At 43.1% G+C, this 21,357-nt stretch overlaps 1 protein-coding gene, 1 non-coding gene and 1 pseudogene across 4 annotated transcripts in view; 1 reads left to right on the forward strand and 2 right to left on the reverse strand.

The window, feature by feature from the left end:
* Positions 1–21,140, forward strand: part of RASGRP3 (RAS guanyl releasing protein 3) — a 105,034-nt gene extending 83,894 nt beyond the window's left edge. Inside the window, exons 12-18 of one of the 3 annotated variants that reach the window (XM_066266887.1) lie at positions 2,437–2,553; positions 4,171–4,286; positions 7,144–7,291; positions 14,251–14,287; positions 17,000–17,125; positions 17,464–17,828; positions 20,799–21,140. In XM_066266887.1, coding sequence (XP_066122984.1) covers positions 2,437–2,553; positions 4,171–4,286; positions 7,144–7,291; positions 14,251–14,287; positions 17,000–17,125; positions 17,464–17,828; positions 20,799–20,807 — 918 coding nt within the window. In that variant the 3' untranslated portion in view covers positions 20,808–21,140. The remainder of the gene's footprint in view (positions 1–2,436; positions 2,554–4,170; positions 4,287–7,143; positions 7,292–14,250; positions 14,288–16,999; positions 17,126–17,463; positions 17,829–20,798) is intronic. The other 2 variants (XM_066266885.1, XM_066266886.1) reach the window with 2 other exon arrangements.
* LOC136328610 (nascent polypeptide-associated complex subunit alpha pseudogene) lies at positions 3,085–4,142 on the reverse strand (annotated as a pseudogene).
* TRNAI-GAU (transfer RNA isoleucine (anticodon GAU)) lies at positions 5,674–5,749 on the reverse strand. The gene has a single exon. It is a non-coding gene; the product is annotated as a tRNA-Ile (tRNA).
* Positions 21,141–21,357: the final 217 nt, after the last annotated feature.

The raw sequence follows: 21,357 nt of genomic DNA on the forward strand, positions 1-21,357 counted from the left end.
TCTATAGAACATGTTTTTCAATCCCTTTCTGTTGTTTCTCTTAATGGAATGTCATCCTATTCTGTGCTTAGTATTTGACATGAGCTGATAACTGGAGAGCAAATTGCAGTCAGGAGTATATGCCCGAGAGCCTGTGGCTTCACGTGCTTTCCATCCGTGCTGGCTGACCTCACTTAAACGTCAGTCCCACAATGAACCTGTTCTGCTCATAGTGGACCTTCGGACACTCACTTGTCCTTTGAGTTTTACTCTGTGTCTCAGGTTGTTCCCATGACCTCCAAGTCAAACAAAATGCTTACCAGTTCCACTTACAGAATTGTTAAGTCCAAAGGACCTAACAAATCTTCATGTTCAAACAACTCAGTACTCAACTAAAATAATAACACATACATTGAAATAAAAATATTTTTATTTCCTTCGTAAATAACTGCAATTACTTACTAATGGGTGTGTGTGCTTATTGGGCATTGTATAATTTTTTAAATCTTGGAATTAGATTAGATACTGCCACCCTTATGTCTTGTTCCACATTGATTTTTTTTTTTTTTTTTTTTTTTGCTTTGGAAAGATCTGATATCATTGAAAGAAATGTAGTACTATCTAATGGGTGACCTGTGAACTATTCAAGCTGGTAGCTTGTGTGGCCTCTGACGAATCTCGGGCATCACTGTATTTCCCTTGGAAGTTTGAAATCTCCCTTGGCACCCCTCTGAGTTCTCTGCAGTACTGGGCAGTGTACCTTGCTGTACAGTTTGGGAACTGTGGGTTCGTCCTTCATCAGATCAACAAAATGAAAAGCTTGCTACAAAGAACCATAATGTGGGCAGGTGTGTGTGTGGGAGTGACCGTGTCCAGGTGGCAGGTAATTTTTGGTCCTGTTGGTAGCCCACAGAATGCTAGCAACACTCACCTCACAACATTCTTAGGGGCTTAAATCAAATACAGTTACTCCTCAATTCCTCATGCAAAAAATGTTTATCCCCAATTTAGTATCAAATTAAAAAAACACACACACCTGTTGTTATAAGTTTGCATGTGTGCACCAGCCAAAATATTTACATTATGTGGGGCTCCAGGGACAAGATATAAAGTGAACAGCACTTTTGGCTGATCTCCTGATAGGATTGTGTTATTCATTTGTGTTGTGTAAATAAGTCATGCATTATTGCCAATATCTCCACATTATTAAGTGAAAATGTCTTGCAAGAATGTGGAAAAACTTGTGTAGAAAGTTCACCAAAGAGGACTAGAGAGACCTAATAATTAGCCAAATAGTCAGAAGTAATTAAATGTATTAAAAGAGATATTAGGGCCCTGGCTGGTGGCACAGCAGATATAGCATTGTCCCGGAGTGCCGAGGGCACTGGCTAGAGCCCAGGGTCTTTGGCTTGAGCTCAGGGTTGCCAGCTCATTCCCAAGAGCACCAGCTCCATCAAAGGTGCCAGCTGGACCCTGAGATTGCTGGTTTTATCCCTGATCAGGGCATATATGAGAAGCAGCCAATGGCACAACTAAGTCGAACGATAAATTGATGCTTCTCTCTCTCCCCCCCCCTTCCTCTTTACAAAGAGAGAGAGAGAAATGCCAGTATAAGGACATAAAACTTGGCCAACCACTGGTAACCATTTACTGCACACACCTAGTAATTTATCACTAATACCAAGTATTAGAGAATTTGGTAACTGGTGTTTTATATACTTTGTATTACATGAAAAACCTGTATGGATTATTATATAGGGATTTAAGGATGTTTTAGGAATGTTTGGGGAATTTGGATAGGATTTTTGGATGGTCTGGGAGAGCAATTACGTTTTTCCATTAAAAATAATGGAAACTACGTTGCTGCTAAACAAAATGCTAAATCATTCCAACATGTATGTATTTAGCTACAGATTAGATTCCACTGACTAAAGATGTTTGCTTTGAAAACATTTAAGTGCTACATACATGTAAGTTTTTATTGAGATTATTAATATACAAAATGTATATGTCTTTCTCAGTGTCCCTGGTCCTAATTGTTCAAGGCCCCTGTGGGGCAGCTATGTTAGGTTTGCTGGCCGGTTTACCGGCTGCAAGCACTTTGCTTGATTAGTGCGTGAGCACGTGGCAGAGGCACATGTGCGTAGCCTATATAAGGCTGTGGGTGCTTCCCCAGAGCGGTGACGCTTCCAGATCTCTCTCCCTCCACTGTGGGGTGCGGTTTTCCTTGCTCCCTTGCCCTTACTGCGAATAGAAGATTTTCCTTCATTTATTAGCTCTTTCCCTTTTGTTGTTTATTCACTCGCCTGTCCTTGCGAGCCTCCAATAAACGGGTATGGCCCGACACTCTGGCTCTGCAGTTCCTCTACCGTCTGCCCGAATCCAATGTGAACCTGCCTGGCCTCAGCCACCAGCATTACAGCCCCAGATAAAGTTGAAATGTGTGTTTTCTGTCAGCAGCCTACCTCCCCTACAACGCCTACCAAGCCTGTGGTGCCCCTGGAGTGGGCATCAGGAGTGATGCCAAAGCCAGACCCCACGGTCATCAACAAGCACATAAGGAAATTAGTTGAGGTAAGTGGTTGAAAGCACGTTAAGAGCAAGCCATAGAACACTCCTTTCTCTTTCCAGAATATTCTTTGATTGCTCAGGAATCAGATGAAATCTATGCAAACCAGCCCCTGGCAGGTAGGAGCAATTTAGCAGACACTTAGCTCTACCAGGCATCAGCCTCTGGGGCAGAATCTCTAAGAGAGACCCCCTTTCTCCTTCTGGTCAGTTTGTTCTCATTGGCCCAATACTCTTAGCTACTTTGCACTCCTCTTTCTCTCCAGCATTTGACGCCTCTGCCATTGCCCCTGCAATCGGAGGGACTGTTTGGAGAACCTACTCATTCAAAACCCGCACAGGCTGCAATAACAACAGCATGTCTGATACACTGGTTACCTGAGAGTAGGAAAAGATCCTGTAGGTTGGACAGCTGGTCTTGCTGTGTGCATCCGGGGGTCTGTGACACAGCAGCACAGTGCCATTTAGGTAAGAAGCATCGCTTCATGAAGAACGAGACCCTGTCCGGTTCCCATATGGAAAGAAGAGTGGCAGCGCTCATGTGAGGAAAATGGAAGTATTTGCTCGTGACATAACCAATTCTGTCCTTAACCTCCACACTTGTTTCATCAACCTCTTCCTCTTCACGCTCCTCTTGTACAATTGGAGTCTGTGTGTTTTCTTAAATGTTTGAGACAGCTTCACCTGGAATTTGAATTTCTCAACAGCTGCTAGCTGTGCTTGCTGAGATAAGAATCCTCAATCGTGGCCTCCCTCAAAACTATGTAGGCATCTGAACCTGGGCTCTTGTAGGCATGTGGCTTTCTGATGACAAAGAGGATATTCTTAGGTTTCTGGAGAGTGACCCTAATAAACAAACCCCGTAACCTGTTCAGACCCAATTTGGACATAACCTTCCCTGCCTTCTTTTTACTCTGGCTGCTTTGCTTTACTGGTTGATTCTTCATTGATTTCAGCTGCTGCAACCCGCTGGGCTTGTGTGGTGGCCTGGGTGGAGTCCTGTTCCTCAAGCTCTGGTTCTGATTTATCCTGGCAGGTCCTGTTCCAGATCCTGAGTCAGCCTGGTGTGGTGGCAGCTCCTGCTCTGTAGCAGCGACAGTTTCTGTGGCTTCACCACACACTTTTGTGGGGACTGTGTAAACAGGGTGGTGGTGGCCTCATTACTTCTTATTTTTAACAATTTTAGGCTATTCTCAACATGTTCATTTCTGTTTGAACTTGTGAGTTAATTTGTTTATTTAAAACACATTCCCACTGGGATTTTGATTGGAACTGCATTAAATGTATACAGATTCACTGAGATAATTTCACATTTTATAGCTTCATTTTCTATTGTCATGGCATTGGCATTTGTGAACTCGCCAAGCCTAACTCCTACTCAACCCTGAGACCTCACTTTCTCCAGGAAACCTTCATAAACACCCCTCCCATAGCACTATTTTTATCATTAGCATTGTACCTATCTTGTTATACAATAAAGGCTCTTGATTTTGTTATCTCCCACAAGAGTCTAAGCTCCTTGATAGAAAGACTAAGATGCTAGTTATCATTGCTGTCCCAATAAGAAGTTCAGAGCCTGACTTACAAGTGGTCATTCAATAAATATTTGTCTTTTCTTTGCAGTCTGTGTTTAGAAACTATGACCATGACCATGATGGGTACATCTCCCAAGAGGACTTTGAAAGTATAGCTGCCAATTTTCCCTTCTTAGATTCCTTCTGTGTTCTGGACAAAGATCAGTAAGTTTTAATTTTGTTGTATTTTAATGCAAGTATCCTGAAGCAGAAAATTATTATCAGAGAACAAAGAAATTATTCATGCACATCCTGACAGCTTCAATCCTAGTGCATTGATAGTCTAATCTTCACTGATTTTTTTTTTTTTTGTGACCATGATCAAAACTGGTTGGATGGAATTGCAGAACAGATCACATCATCAGAGCTGAGTACAAGCGCCCTCTTGTGAATAGCCTGGTTCTCCATTTCTCATGTTACTTCTACTGATTAGCTAGTTCATCAACCTCAAAACCTCTATCTAAAAAAGTAGAGGAGGCCCTAGCTGGCTAACTCATTTGGTTAGAACACTGTCCTAAAGTGTAGAGGGTGCTATTTGATCCCTGGTAGGGGCACACGCAAGAACAGATCAGTGTTCCTGTCCCTCTCTGGCTCTCTCCCTTCCTCTCTCTAAAATCAATAAAAGAAGCATTAAAAAAAAGTAAAGAAGTAATAGTGTTACAGGTAGCCTGGTTCTGTTCTCAGCATCAGTGACTCTGTAGGCAGTCTTCAAACTCATGAAGAAAGTAAGATTTTTAAAAATTATTATTATTATTATTACTTATGGTCTTCATGAGAGCCGGTTATGGTTGCATGTAGCCAAGAAGTGTCCATGCCATTTTTTTTTTCTTCACCAGCTCAAAGATTGTCTTGATGAACAAAAAATAGATTTCTCTTTATCTTCAAATAATTCTTGAAAAAGTGAATGAGTTTAGAGGCTAAAACCCAGCTCATTAAAAAATAACTAAAAAATAATTGCCAAGAAATTCTGGCATTAATGATTTGATTAATTTTTAATTGTATGAGCTTAGTTCGTAGTTTAAAAATCATCTATAATGAAGTACTGGAGTTTATAGTGGTGAAATGTCCAAATTATATCACATTAAAATTCTCTAATATTTTTCTTGGTTAAGAATTTTTAAAAAATTAAATCTATAAGTAATTCAACATACCAAGGAAAGCTTTGTGTTTATCATAAATGTCTTAAAACCTTAATTTATCTTTATCATATATCTAGAACAAAGAATACTTTTTATTTATTTATTTATTATTTATTTATTTATTTTTTTTGTATTTTTCTGAAGTTGGAAACGGGAAGGCAGTCAGACAGACTCCCGCATGCGCCCAACCGGGATCCGCCTGGCATGCCCACCAGGGGGCGATGCTCTGTCCATCTGGGGCGTTGCTCTGTTGCGACCAGAGCCATTCTAGCACCTGAGGCAGAGGCAATGGAGCCATCCTCAGAGCCCGGGCCAACTTTGCTCCAATGGAGCCTCAGCTGTAGGAGGGGAAGAGAGAGACAGAGAGGAAGGAGGGGGGAGGGATGGAGAAGCAGATGGGCGCTTCTCTTGTGTGCCCTGGCTGGGAATCGAACCCGGGACTCCTGCATATCAGGCCGATGCTCTACCACTGAGCCAACCGGCCAGGGCCTAAGAATACTTTTTAAATAAATTAGATTATTAGAGACATAAACTTCCTTTTACAAAGTAAAATTTAAGTTACCTGCAAATGCCCACTTCTTCCCTTTGTTCGTTTCTATGAGTGGCCTGTACATAGAACATACACTTAAAAAATCACTTTTTAATCTTTATTTCTTTTCTCTGCTGGTTCTTTAGATGGAACTGAGACTGCCCAGCAGATTTAATTTTTTTTTCTAAAACTGAACGTTTAAAATATTTGTAGCTTACATGATTTCTTTGGTCAGTCACATAGATTGGTTTTGAGAGGAGAGTAGTCCATCCAGGAAGAGAGTCTAGCAAGTTGCTGAAGATTGGCACCAAGATTCAGGAGAGCAGTCAGGCTGGAGATGCACATTGTGAAGTCTTCAGCAGGTAGAGTCCCAGGCATGCGAGCCAAGATGGGGCCTGAAGAATGGGACTTTGAGAAGTTCTCTCCCCATATGTAGAAGCTGAAAGGAAGGTGTGGGTTTTATAGAAGAGCTGGAGAAGGAGGATCTTTAGAAGGGAGGGAAAACTAGGGAAACGCAGATGTCCATGGAGGAGATAGTGTCAAAAAGGAGGAAGCCTGTTCCCATGTCACAAGCTGCCAGCAGGCCCACCAGCTCAAGGAAAGAGAAAAAGCTCCTGAGGATGTCACTGTGATAGATTTGATAGAATGGCAGGGTTAGAAACCTGGTTAGCTGGAGTAAAGAGTAACAGAACTAATGGAAAGAATGCCTAACGAATACCTTTTCTGAAAACTTGTGGAGTAAAAAAAGGAAGAGGGAAAAGACAAGTGTTGGAGGTGGCAGCAGGATTGAGGAAAGACATTTTTAAGAGGGAAGTCCTGAGCATATTTGTAAACAGAGGAGGGGTGAGTGAAGAGCAGGAGCAGAACCTGGGGAGGCTGGTGAGTGGGGGACGGGAGCATGACTTCCCCTGAGTTGAGATGACTCCAGGAGAGGCTTACAAGTGGCTGTGGCCTGGATGACATCATACTGAATAAATCTGAGAATGGTGGCTCCAGTGATCTGTTCTCTACCTTCCTGTAGCAGTGTGATTCTTGCAAACTCTATTGTGAGGCAAGGGCTGGGAAGGAGATGTCCTTGTGGAATCTCCTATTTGGTTATAAAGGAGACTTTCTGTGCTGCAGTACACAGGACACACACACACACACACACACACACACATCTTCTGCTTATTAAGAAAGCATTTAGCACTTTAAGCTTATGAAAGGTCCTCTCCTCCCTTTAGATATAACAGAGAAGTGAACCTTCCCCACCGGCTTTTGGCCACAGAGGTTTGGGAGGTAAACAATTAAAGTGGGGCAACCACTTTGCAATATGGCATTCAAAGATCCCTTTCTTCTTTGATTCTTTTCACAGGGATGGCCTAATTAGTAAAGATGAAATGATGGCTTACTTCCTGAGAGCTAAGTCCCAACTACACTGTAAAATGGGACCCGGATTTGTCCATAATTTTCAGGAGATGACCTATCTCAAGCCAACCTTCTGCGAACACTGTGCAGGATTTGTGAGTCTGGCTTCCATTGTTTTCTCTTGTCTGTACTGTTTGTGCAGCATTCTGTGAAGGTAGGAAAATGATACTTTAAACAGAATCCATTGGCTGTCTTAGATCAGAAGTACAACCTCGTGGCTCCCTGAAATTAAAAATTAAATTCAAAACAAAAGCAAGATCTGCAGGTTTAGTTATGTTCTCTCCAGAAATGCAGGGCTAGCTGAGACCGGGAAGATTGGTGAGTCTGTTAACTCATGTGAGCGATTTCTCTATTTAATCCCTGCCAGGGAAACGTTCCACGCAATGAGCCCTGACATTCATCACTAATATTCATAAGTGGTGCAATTAAGGAGAGTATTCATCTTAGCTAGTTCCTCCCAGTTCTTATTTCATATGGTGTCAGCCACTAGAAATCCATCATGCCATGGCTCAATAATTCATAGCTCAAAAAGGAAAAAAAAAATCTTTTTTGGCAAGAAGGTGGATATAATAATAAATAACATTTACCCGGCACTTGACAGAAATACTTCCATAGCCATTAGTGTAATTAATCCTCATTACTAGCCTGTGATGTGGGAATTTTATTTTCCCTGTTTGCCTGTGAAGATAGAGCGGTTCGGAGAGGGTAAACCCGTTTCCTAGGATTGCGCAGCCAATAGTGCCCAGAGCCAGGACTCAGAACACTCAGATACAGGTGTTCTGACCCTGAATCCTGCGCTCTGCCTACACCACTGCAACAAACAAAGGTCGCATACTTAATTTCCCCACACTTGATAATTTAATTCTTTGGCAACTAAGTTAATTTGGTCCTGGTATTAAATAAAGACTCTATGGCCATGGACGTCTTTTAGTTGATACACAGGTTATAATAAGATGGAAAGTGTGGAACTCTAGGTGAGGTAGCCCAACAGCCAAGTGAATGTGACTACTGTGCCTCTACCAGATGCCCGAGCTCAGTTATGTTAGCTTCCTTCAGTCATGCCCCACTGGTGACCCATTTTGAACTCATGGCAGATAGTATGTATGTACTGCTAAATTACACTTTTTCTGTCCCATTCTTGAAGAACTAGCCTTGAGGGGCCCCAAAGGCAGGAGTTTGTGTTTACGCACACACCCCTCTGACAATGGGTTAACAAGAGGCAGTGGTGACCTCAAAGATGGTCCCTAGTGGTCACAGCAGCTGATATGGTCAAGGGCAAGACCAGCCTAACCCAGTCTCTTCATCCATCCCAGGGAAGGAGAGCTTCTTCTGTCAGCTTCACCACTGGGATTGCGTTACCTGACGACTTTATCATAAATATGTCTCCTTTTTCATATTTCTCTCTTCTGATAAGATTTTTACATGCTAGACTTGAAAAATGCTGAAATGGGATGAGGCCATGTGTCACTTTCAACTGCAGGGTGGGGTCCGGTGAGCCCTTTAGGCCAGGGCACAGCTCAGTCAGCAGTGTCGGGTCGGGGTATCTGTCTTGGGGTGGTGTGAGGGTTGGAAGACCCTGATCCAATCTCAGGAGCTTTTCTCTGCTCTCCAGTCCTTCTGGGTGCCTCTGCCTTTCAGAGTCGCTGCTTCTGTGGAAGCAACAAGGTAGTGTTTCTGGGGAGCATCCACACTCCTCTCCCAACTCACCCGAGCAGATTTGGTAGCACTAGTTTCTGGATGCTGCTGTGATGATGTAGAAAGCTCTGAACTTGGGGTCTGGTGGTTTTGAATCTCAATTCTGCCACTTATATGAACTCTTTATCCTTGACCAAGTTATTGACCTTCTCTGTTTTCCTGTCTGTAAAGGGGGTTAATAGTTACTTGTCATGTTGTTATAATGATTAAACGATATCAGACATGTTATAGTCACATAGCTCAAACTAAATATTTCTTTCTTTTTTTTTTTTTTTTTTTTGGTGTTTCTTGACACTTTTAGAGTTTTATGGAAATTAACTCACTTGAAGTTTTAATACCCTTTTTTATTTTTTTAAATAGACTTAATTATTGATACAATTTGATTTGATCTTTCCTCACAAACATTAAAAAAGTCTACTGGTTTCAAAGGGATTTATAAATATAACTCTCTAGATATATCATTGAAAGTCATAGTAGGGGAATATAAGGAACTATTTATTAGTTCCTGGACTACATGTTTTTGAAATAAATTCCATTTTAAGGTTAAGTATTTAAGATACTACTTGAAATACATTTATTTTAAAATTAGAATTCCAGGGCCCTGGCTGGTGGCTCAGTGGCTAGAGCATTGGCCTGGCATACAGACATTCCAGGTTTCGATTCATGGTCAGTGCACACAGGAGAAGCAACTATCTGCTTCTCTCCCTCCCTTTCTCTCCCTCTTCCCCTTCCATGGCCGGTGGCTTGATTGGTTCGAGTGTGGCCCTGGGCACTAAGGATAGCTCTGTTGGAGCATATCAACCTCAGGTACTAAAAATAGCTCGGTACTCAAGCAAGCACCAGCCCTAGACAGGGCTGCCAGGTGGATCCCAGTTGGGGAGCACGCAGGAGTCTACCTCACTATCTCCAACCAGACTATGATTCGTATCCAGGTCTTCTAACTCCCAGTCCAGTGCTCCTTACACCAAGGTCAATCATTTCAAATGTTACAGCAGTCTGAAGTCTCAAATCAAAGGATTGTGGCGAGTACTGCTTGCACACACATCTACATGAGGTCACCCTCTCCTGTCCTTGGCTGGCATGCTGACTCAGAGCCTCTGCCAGCCCAGTGTTGTCTTCTGGTTAACTGAGAAAGCCTTCACAAACACGGCCCTAACTTCCCCTCCTGAGAAAACTCACGCTTGTCTATGTCTTTACAGCAGTTCCTCAGCTATGCTAATAATGTGTGATATCTGGATATTAGGTTCCTTCCTAAACCTGTCCTTTCTTGTCCTAGATCAATGTCTTTTGCTCACATACACAACACCCAGGAGCAGTGGCTTTCTGTCTTTCTCTCAAGCGACACATTCTTCTTTCCCTACTTTCAAGCTATGAGACCTTGCCAAGTGATTTCACTGCTCTGCAGCTCAGCCTTTTCCTCTGTAAAAATGAGGGAGTTATTATTTACTATCCCAGCGGATATTGTGAGCATCGCATGAGTTAATACACACAAAAAGCTTAAAGCTGTGCTTCTGTCCTAAGCAAGCGTTAATTTACCTTGGCTATCATTGTTATTATTGTTATTATTATTATTATTACCAAGGACTCAGTGAGGAAACAGTTTCTTATTACTACACAGTTTCCCAGACATGGGACCTTGCAAATTATTTAATTTCCTGAATCATCACACTTACCCATTAAAAAAAGATGCAAACAAGATTATCTTGAAGGTCCTTATGGCTCTGACATGCTGTCACTGCCTTGACCACTCACTTCCCTCTGCTCTGTTGTCCCCTCCTGCCCTCTTCCCGTCATCCTAGGCACCCGAGGCCTTGTTTCCAGTCAGTAGTCTTAATAATTTTTCTTGCCCTCCATGTGAAATGCTGTCCTGTCCCAGGAGGTATTTGCATCTTAATAGTGTATCCTGAACAACTATATAATTTTTAAGGCTCAAGGGAATCACTCTCCACTGGGGGAATTTCCTTGTCAGAAGGAGGGTAAGGAGCAGCCTTCATAATGTCCTTGAGGCACTTCACATTGGTAGCTACTTCCTCTCATAAAGCCATAATGGCCACAGCCTGGGTGTTGCCCCCTGCCACGAACTATGAATGACACCTCCATCAGCCCTAGTTGTCCACCAGCCACACTTCTTTCAGAATTATTTTATTAAGTTGTAACTGTTACCCGGAAAGGAAACTGGCCCTTAGGCTCTGCTGGGTGGTGTGTGTGTAGTGTGTGGGGCAGTGTGTGGGTAGTGTATGGGGTAGTGTGTGGGTAGTGAGTGGGTAGTGTATGGGGTAGTGTGTGGGTAATGTGTGGGTAGTGTGTGGGTAATGAGTGGGTATTGTATGGGGTAGTGTGTAGGTAGTGTATGGGGTAGTGTGTGGGGTAGTGTGTGGGGTAGTGAGTGAGTGGGTAGTGTATGGGGTAGTGTGTGGGTAATGAGTGGGTATTGTATGGGGTAGTGTGTAGGTAGTGTGTGGGGTAGTGTGTGGGTAGTGAGTGGGTAGTGTATGGGGTAGTGTGTGGGTAATGTGTGGGTAGTGTGTGGGTAATGAGTGGGTATTGTATGGGGTAGTGTGTAGGTAGCGTGTGGGGTAGTGTGTGGGTAGTGAGTGTGTAGTGTATGGGATAGTGTGTAGGTAGTGTATGGGGTAGTGTGTGGGGTAGTGTGTGGGTAGTGTATGGGGTAGTGTGTGGGTAGTGTGTGGGTAGTGAGTGGGTAGTGTATGGGGTAGTGTGTGGGTAGTGTGTGGGTAGTGTATGAGGTAGTGTGTAAGTAGTGTGTGGGTAGTGAGTGGGTAGTGTATTGGGTAGTGAGTGGGGTAATGAGTGGGTATTGTATGGGGTAGTGTGTAGGTAGTGTATGGGGTAGTGTGTAGGGTAGTATATGGGGTAGTGTGTGGAGTAGTGTGTGGGTAATGTGTGGGTAGTGAGTGGGTAGTATATGGGGTAGTGTGTGGAGTAGTGTGTGGGTAATGTGTAGGTAGTGTGTGGGTAGTGTGTGGGGTAGTGTGTGGGTAGTGAGTGGGTAGTGTATGGGGTAGTGTGTAGGTAGTGTGTGGGGTAGTGTGTAGGTAGTGTGTAGGTAGTGTGTGGGTAGTGTGTAGGTAGTGTGTGGGGTAGTGAGTGGGTAGTGAATGGGGTAGTTTGTGGGTAGTGTGTGGGGTAGTGTGTAGGTAGTGTGTGGGTAGTGTATGGGGTAGTGTGTGGGTAGTGTGTGGGGTAGTGTGTGGGGTAGCATGTGGGTATTATGCAGGGTAGTGTGTGGGTAGTGAGTGGGTATTGTATGGGGTAGTGTGTAGGTAGTGTGTGGGTAGTGTATGGGGTAGTGTTTGGGTATTATGCAGGGTAGTGTGTGGGTAGTGAGTGGGTATTGTATGGGGTAGTGTGTAGGTAGTGTGTGGGTAGTGTATGGGGTAGTGTTTGGGTATTATGCAGGGTAGTGTGTGGGTAGTGAATGGGTATTGTATGGGGTAGTGTATAGGTAGTGTATGGGGTAGTGTATAGGTAGTGTATGGGGTAGTGTGTGGGGTAGTGTATGGGTAGTGAGTGGGTAGTGTGTGGGTAGTGTATGGGGTAGTGTGTGGGTAGTGTGTGGGGTAGTGTATGGGTAGTGAGTGGGTAGTGTGTAGGTAGTGTATGGAGTAGTGTGTGGGTAGTGTGTGGGTAGTGTATGGGGTAGTGTGTGGGTAGTGTGTAGGTAGTGTATGGAGTAGTGTGTGGGTAGTGTGTGGGTAGTGTATGGGGTAGTGTGTGGGTAGTGTGTGGGTAGCGTGTGGGTAGTGTGTGGGTAGTGTGTAGGGTATTGACTTTTTGTAGAACAGGTTTCACAGCACTAGACCAGTTTATTTTGAGAGTAAGTTTATTAAATGTGGGGACAGTGAAACAAAGAAGGGCCTGGACTAGAAGAAGCAACAGGAGAGAGCCAGGCGGGGCTGCCTTGGCTCTCTAGGAACCTAATGGGAAAGACAGGAGCGCAGGCTGGGAAGGCAGAGAAAGGTACCCTTGGAGGCAGGTTCAGGGGGTGAGCCTCAGGCAAGCTGCTGCTGCCATTGCTCCCTGGTTGCAAGGCTCAGGAAGGTCCTTAGAGTTTAGGAGAAGCATGCCTATGGCAGATGGGGAGAGGAAGGGAAGGAGAAGAGAAAGACGGGCATGCTGAATCCTTTGCTTTGAGGGTTTTTAAGATGGAGAGTTTAGAGGAGGATTTCAATAGAATATTCACACACTTTTCTGGGTGTGCCCTTTCAGGGTTGTGGCTGCTACTGATTGGCAGGCACAAAGCAGGGGGTCGTTAGTCATTATAGCTAATCCTAGGTCATCCACCTGGTTTCGCTGCTTTTCTGGGTCTGGCGCTAAAATACAACTGAGGCTTAAATGTTATCTCTGGGGAGGTGACTTTCTGTCTGGCTGTAAATTGCTCAGCCAGTTTGTTCAGCTCTCGGTCTGAGTCTCCCCATTTTACCTGCCGAGGAATTTTCCTAGCTTCTCACTATTCTGGCCCAATGTTGGTCACCCAACCTGACTGTTAAAAGGTTAGGAGTGAAGCTTCTCCAGCTTGACCTAAACCCATTTAATTCATCATACTGTGTGTTTCTGGTGTCCCCGGCACCCACGTGCAAGTGCTGGGAAGGGCGTGAGAGAGGATACGGGCAGGCCCCCGCTTCACGCGCAGCTCCCAATGTGCCAGGAGGGCAAAGACACCGCCACTAAGGTGACGCCCTTGATCTGCCTGGGCTAGCGATCCGTTGTTGAACTATAAACCCTCACATCTCTCTGGAGACATCTGTCACTTCCTGCATCCCACTTCCTACTTGGTGGGCAGAATCTGAGCGTTTCTGCATCTCCCCACCCCCCTCCCCCAGACTGAATGCTGAAGAAATGTGGAGAACAAACACACAAATAAATACTAAGCCTTTCCTCTTGTGCATTCTTTCAAAGTACTAATGCTACTCAGAAAATAACCTAGCAAAACAAATACTTGAGTAGGATGTGCACTGCTTAGGTTGCTTAATTTCCTGCAATGGGCATCTAGAGCAGTGTGTGATTAAAAAGAAAGCCAAATACAGAGAAAGTTCCCCCTGTGAATTTTGCTGAATGCGTGATGCTCAAGTCCAATAAACGCACCAACGTCTGTTTCCCATCCCAGCTCCCATTTGGCTTCCACACAGAAAAGGGAAGCAAAATTCCTGTTATCACCGCAGCTGGAGTGGGCTGGGGGAGGGTTCTTCTATCTGACAGGAAGGGTGTCAGGAGCAGCTACATCCTGTTTGTGCTCCACTGGACAGGACGCTTCCCAGGACTTCCTTCTTTATGGTCTTGTTTTCTTTGCAGATTTTTTCTTCCTGATTTCCTAACATCCCTTTGTCTTTTGTTACAGCTCTGGGGCATAATCAAGCAAGGATACAAATGCAAAGGTAAATACATGTTACTGTGTTAAAATTTAAAAATGTGACATTTGGGACAAGCATCAAATTTGTCTGATGGAACCGCAAAAGCTCTTGGCATCATGGAGAACTTAGGTCTTCTGTGTCCAGGGAAGGATTCCCTGGAGTTTGGCAGAGCCCAGACTGGACTTTTATAGCTTGTTAAAAGGGGAAGCAAACCACCTCTATCAACCCGCGTACATCTAGTCCCCATCTCTGTGGTGTCATGGCAGTAATCATCAGCACACAGATAAAAGGGGAATTCTGAAGGAGGGCAGGCTACACACATTTCTTTCTGTAATCCATATGCATTGCTTTCCACTCTCATAGCTATTTCTTTCTCTGGCAAATCACAGATATGATGAGAAAAGAGGAGAAACCTTAAAATTTATTTTTGTCTCTTTCAAGAATTTGTTCATGCGGCTACCTCATTTAATTAAAATTTATAAATAACTGAATAAATACATATGTGATGAATGCAATATATGTGCGACTTACTAGGAATTTAGGACTGTGTAGCTCCTTGTACACATATGATTATTACACATTGTTGATATTTGATTTAAGAAATTGCTTCCTGACCAGACAGTGGCGCAGTGGATAGAGTGTCAGACTCAGAGGACCCAGGTTTGAAACCCCGAGGTCATCAGCTTGAGTACGGGCTCACCCTGTTTGAGCGCAGGGTTGCTGGCTTGAGTGTGGGATCATAGACATGACCCCATGGTCGCTGGCTTGAGCCCAAGGTCACTGGCTTGAGCAAGGGATCACTCGCTCTGCTGTAACCCCCCAGTCAAGGCACATATGAGAAAGCAACCAGTGAACAACTAAGGTGCCTCAGTGAATAATTGATGCTTCTCCTCTCTCTCCCTTTCTGTCTGTCTGTCTCTATCTGTCCCCCCTTCTCTCTGTCTCTGTCAAAAAAAAAAAAAAGAAATTGCTGAATATTTTATGCAGACTCTTTATTAGTTTTTTTAGGCATCTGATAATACTCTTGAAAAATATAATATAACTAGAGAAGGAAACATCTTGACCACAGAATGCCTACAGATGACTACTGGGCCCTTGCAAAGCCTTTTCTTCTCCAGCCATCTTTCAGAATTTGGCCCTCATTTCTCATGAAAGGAATGCTTTTCTGAATCTTAATGGGAGCCACATTTGGGTTTTCAAAACTCAATTTTTCCCTTTAGTTCTTTGTACCAGGGTCTCAGTCTAACTTGGATTTTTACTTTCAGGCATCAAAGAGACTACAATACCTTGCAGCCCATTAGTTTTATCTTGGTTTCTGTCCCTTGTACCCTAATAGATACCCTCCCCCACACACTATTATGAAGATGAATATCAATTAAACTCTTGGATCATCTCTGAACATAAGGTATTTTCTCCTAAAGGCAGAGAAGGTAAAACAAAACTTAAATAGACTGAATATGTCATTACAACTTGATTTTTTCTATGGTGCGATTAGAAGACCATTTGAAACAAGACCATTTGAGGGAAAATAGGTATTGGAAATCATTAGGTTCTCTAATGATGAGACAAATATACTCTTTAAAATGATAATATCTGCTCAGTGAATCTAAGGGAAATGTAGGACTCTCATCAGATGAAACAGTTGTGTGACTATCTTTCAAAGTGGCCAAAAATTTCTGTGCCAAGTAGCAATTAATATTCTACTTTCTCAAGTAAAGCATCCTAATGGGACTTCTCAGACTCTGCTGCGTGCCACTTCAAAGCCATAGTCAAATCTGGAACATGTTGTTGAGCATATGCACACCCTGTTTTCTGTTTTATGCAAAGAAAGGAGGCAGCAGATATAACCACTTGCCCTGGAAAAGGTTTTGGGAAATGAAGAGTGAAAAATGCAGACAAATATTGAATGGAGGGACACCTTGCTGTAAATCAGGGGTCCCCAAACTATGGCCCGCGGGCCACATGCGGCCCCCTGAGGCCATTTATCCAGCCCCCGCTGCACTTCCGGAAGGGGCACCTCTTTCATTGGTGGTCAATGAAAGAAGCACATTGACCATCTCATTAGCCAAAAGCAGGCGCATAGTTCCCATTGAAATACTGGTCAGTTTCTTGATTTAAATTTACTTGTTTTTTATTTTAAATATTGTATTTGTTCCCGTTTTGTTTTTTTACTTTAAAATAAGATATGTGCAGTGTGCATAGGGATTTGTTCATAGTTTTTTTATAGTCCGGCCCTCCAACGGTCTGAGGGACAGTGAACTGGCCCCCTGTGTAAAAAGTTTGGGGACCCCTGCTGTAAATGATCAGTGCAGGTAGTTGGTCCTGGAGGAGACTGGAAGCTGAGACTTCTCGCCATGCTCTCTCGCCCAAGCTGAGTCCATCTTGGCCTGGGAAGGAGCCCCACACCCAAATGACTTGCATTTACTTAAGGCAACAGCAACTGCCCACTCCGCCTATCCCGTGCTTGTTGGCTCCCCAGGATGTCAATGAATTGTGTAGAAGAAGTTGAACAAATATAAGAGAACTTTAGAAACTCCATAAGTCAAGAGAGTCCCACTGGCCCTTTTCCAGTCCCTAGACACACCCTGTTGGCATCAGCTGGGCTCTAAGATTCAACACAGAATCAAGGATGAAGGAGGGGAGGGCAGGTAGCTCAAGCACCACCCGGGAAGCCCAAGTCAGCACCAAAGGCACTTGCTTCACACTAATCATCTATGATACTTTGGGATTTTTCAGACTGTGGAGCCAATTGTCACAAGCAATGCAAAGACCTTCTGGTTCTGGCCTGCAGGAGATTCACCCGGGCTCCCTCCTTGGGCAGTGGCAATGGGTCACTGCCTGGAAGCCCCTCATTGCCCCCAGGTAATGTCCTCTACTCTCTTCCCTACCACGACTTCTCTCTGCTCACTTTCCCACACCTGGACCTCAGTCCAGTTCTGGATCTAAACCTGGTCAGAGTCATTATGAACACCAAGGCATCCTTCAGGGTGAGCAGTAGTGGCTGCACCCTTGAGTTCCCCCCACTTCTCTCTGCTTTTGGGTCTCCCTTACCCACAACTCACCTGCAGCCAATTTCATTCTGCCTCTGGCCTGTTGCTCTGGGAGCTTCCCTATCAGACACCTGTTGTTTGCACCAACTTCAGTGGTTTGTTGTGAAGCCGTCAAATGCTGAATAACCACAATACTCTTTCCCCTTTCAGTGCAGGATGAGGTGTTCGAGTTTCCTGGCGTCGCTGCTGGACACCAAGACCTGGACAGCAGAGCCATCACACTGGTCACGGGCTCTTCTCGCAAGATCTCTGTGAGGCTGCAGCGGGCCACCACCAGCCAGGCCACCCAGACCGAGCCTGTCTGGTCAGAGGCTGGCTGGGGGGACTCAGGGTCCCACACCTTTCCCAAAATGAAATCCAAATTCCACGACAAAGCAGCAAAGGACAAAGGCTTTGCCAAGTGGGAAAACGAGAAGCCCAGGGTACAGGCTGGTGTGGATGTTGTTGACCGGGGCACCGAGTTTGAACCTGACCAGGATGAAGCAGACATGGGTGAGACCAGACAGGATGGTGAGGTCAGTGCTCTGTCAAACCACAAATAAAATCAGAAGAGAAGCTGACAAGGGTTGAGATGAGTCCAGGAGGCAGCTTGTTAGTTTTGAAAGCAGAACAGTTGGGAATCAAGACATAATCACTTTTTTAGTCTTGCCATTGCCTAATTATGTGACCCTGGGCAAATGGTTTCTTCTCTTTGAACTTCAGTTTCATCATGTATAAAACTGAACTGGATGAGTTCTAAAACTTAGTGAAGTTGGCCATGTCTGTGTACTAAAATGATGTCCCAGGGACCCATAACTATTGAGGGTATTCATTATACCCGTGTACTGTACTGATCAGCTCTGTCTTCCATGTTAGCATCAGGAGGCAGCGAAAGTGAAAGACTGGTAGATACAGGAGAGCTGGAAACTTACCTCTATTTTAAAACGAGGCTTTGACAGCCTGATGGAGAAGGGAGTGGTGAGAATCAGAGGCATGGGGATCTCAGGGATCTATAAGGCAGGCTCTGCTTCCCCACAAAAATTACATTCAAATCATCCAAGCAAATTGAGAAGCATATGGAATTTGTTAGAACAAGTAGAAAATATAAATTGATTCAAGATGAGCTTAGATGAATTTATTAGTCAACAGTTCATAGTGTATTAAGAAAAAGGATTTGTGGAAATTGGTGTCGTCATATTCCTACCCTTCAAAGCAATGCCATGGAGGACAGCCATTGTTTTCCTACTGAATCAGTCTCATAAACAGAATATTGGGCTAGGCAGAGATTCTGTTGGGTCAAGCCAGTGTTCTTTATTCTTATGGGTGGTCCTTCACATTCCACACTCTTCAGAGACCTAAACACACAGTCTCCATAGTTTCCCATGATGAGAAAAACTCCAGTGACCTTTAACCAAAATTCCTCTAGTTCATTCGTCATCAAAGACAATTAATAAAGAGGCCACACATTATCTTCAGTCATATGAAGTTTATTGTAAGTTCCTGCTTAGCTATTTTTTTCCTTTCTTATAACACCAATTTTTAAAAAGTTTTATGGAGATATAATTTACACACTCTAAAACTTACCCATTTAAAGTGTATAATTCAATGGTGTTTAGTGTATTTGTGGCATTGCACAACTATCGCTACGATTTAACTTCAGAACATTTATATCATTTCAAAAACAAATCCTGTGCCCATTAGTAGTCACTACGTATCTCCCACACCTACCCCAGCTCCAGGAAAACTAATTTACTCCCTGTCCCTATAGATTTTCAGTACCACTTTTATTTTTAATGTTACCCCTACTAACCATCTTGGCAAATATTTTGGTCCTATCCACCACTTCTTTTAATGGTCTAACATAGTTCAAGCTGGGAACATAAAGGTGAAGAAGAAAAATACCGTGATTTGGTGATAGGAAGATATGCTAGGGCAAGGAATCTTAACTTGGGGTCTAAAGAAAGACTTCAAGGAGTTAAAAGAAGTACATTATATTTTATGTAAAATTATATATGGACATATGTTCATTTTGGGGGAGAGTGACTTTAGGGGGCTGTGGTCTAAAAATAGCAAAGAATCACTGTGTTAGATTATTTTGGGTGATGCTTGAAATTGTGCTAGAAGTATAACCTCAGTCTGCAGAAGCTATTTCCATGAGCACTGTGGCTGTCATTGAAATCTCAGAAGAGCTCCTTTGGATAGAGTAATAAGATGCCCAACTAGAGCTCTCAGATGGTTCCCTCCTCATGTACCATCTTTGAATTTGGACGAGTACCTGTGTTTGTTTCATAAATAGTAAAACTAGTCATGAGCTCACTTCTGTTAGCTAGCACTGTTAAGTTCCTTAAACCTTGCTTCTGGGTTACGAGAAATTCACAGCCTATTTGGTGTGGGATAACCACTTACATGGGTAAGATTGCTTGCTTTTCGATCTCTATAAGGAAATAGAGACTTAGATCTGTTTTTTTTTTTAATCTTTAAAAATTGGATCTTTATATTCAGGTGTTCCCTTTCCCTTTGAATTTTCTGATTTCATAAATCAAAGAGATGGTTCACTGACCAGTAGGACTTAATTTCCCCTGTGCTAATTAAAGAAGACAGTGTGTTCTTATGTACAGTGCATATGGTGTACAGTCTTACCCACATCCAAGTCAGCAACAAATAAGAAGACATTTACCCTTGTTTAGGGGAAAGGCAGGCAGGAAAAATTGTGGCAAAATTACACCAAGAGTTAAATATGTAGACAAAGGAATTTTCCAATTTAAGAGTTTTTTGCCAAGCAGGACCAATGAATGGCTTTAGGAGAAATGATCTATACATATATTATTTAGGTTCAGATGATGCTTATGAGTCCTGTAAGTAAAAACAATAAACAGACAAAGGAGGCAGTTGGGTTTGTAATCTGTCTATTTTCTTTAGCGAAGTTCTAGGATTTACATTCACTTTTAAATTTAAGGGTGTGAACGTTTTCTGTGGTAGTGGCTATCATTCGCCAATGATCACTGAACCCCTGGATGGCCAGAACAGGTCTTGGCAGTAAGAATACATATACAGTCTTTGTTGTGCTTCTTGGCTTTTTTATTTTCTGCTGACTTAAAATAATTAACAACTATAGAAGGGCTAGGAAATGCTGGATTAAACAAAGTTAAATATGTTTATCTATACATACCTATATATTATACCAGCATAGATAAATCTTTTTCTTTTACAAATTTTCTTTGTTTTTATACTGATTTATATTGTGAATTTCTAAGAAGGAAACCTCAACAAGGGGTATTTCAGGGACCAGGGCTTTGTGAAGCATCCTGTGGGATGCTCTGGACTCTGTACTGGAGTCTGTAAGAGCTCGTGTGCTGGGTGGATAAATGATTTTTTAATTCCCTTCAAATCCTGAGAGTACCGGTACTGATCATTTGAAATGTTCCCTCAAATAAAGTATTCCAGGAACACTCTTATTTTGGTTAAATGAGACACAGCCATACAACAGGTTCTGATTCATATTGCAGGATGGCTGACTTCAGGCTGAGGACACCGAAGGCAATAATGTTGGCATTTGGAAGGAACGAGATGAGAAACTCGGAAGAAGAGTCCAACTGTCAGGAAGTCACCTGAAAAGACACCTGGATGTTTCCTGCTGTGTGACACTGTGGGGTCTCCATGATTGGACTATGGGACAGAGGATTTACCCTATGAACTATTTATTTACTCCTCCCCTGCCCCTAGCTGGGTGCCATGAAGATAGTGTTATGTAGTTGGTGGTTTTGTCATGTATCTTCTCTAGAGTCATTCATATACGGGTGAAATGAAAGCTTATCTGCATGAACTTGATATTACTCTCTAAACTCAGACTTTGCTTTTTTGTGAAAATATTATTTCAGTATTTTTATAAGCGTTTTGTTGAGGGGGAATGTTTAAATGAGGAGTTGATTTTGAGGGTTTTTCTGTGTGCTTTTCTGGATGGGACCAGAACTTAACATTTTCATGAGGGACATGGTTACTATTAGAATGTGTAATAAGTCACACATTTATATATCACTTAAGTCTTACCAATTCTGCATCACTAGG

This window comes from Saccopteryx bilineata, chromosome 3 (assembly GCF_036850765.1).
Source record: "Saccopteryx bilineata isolate mSacBil1 chromosome 3, mSacBil1_pri_phased_curated, whole genome shotgun sequence".
NCBI classification, from domain to species: Eukaryota; Metazoa; Chordata; class Mammalia; order Chiroptera; family Emballonuridae; genus Saccopteryx; species Saccopteryx bilineata.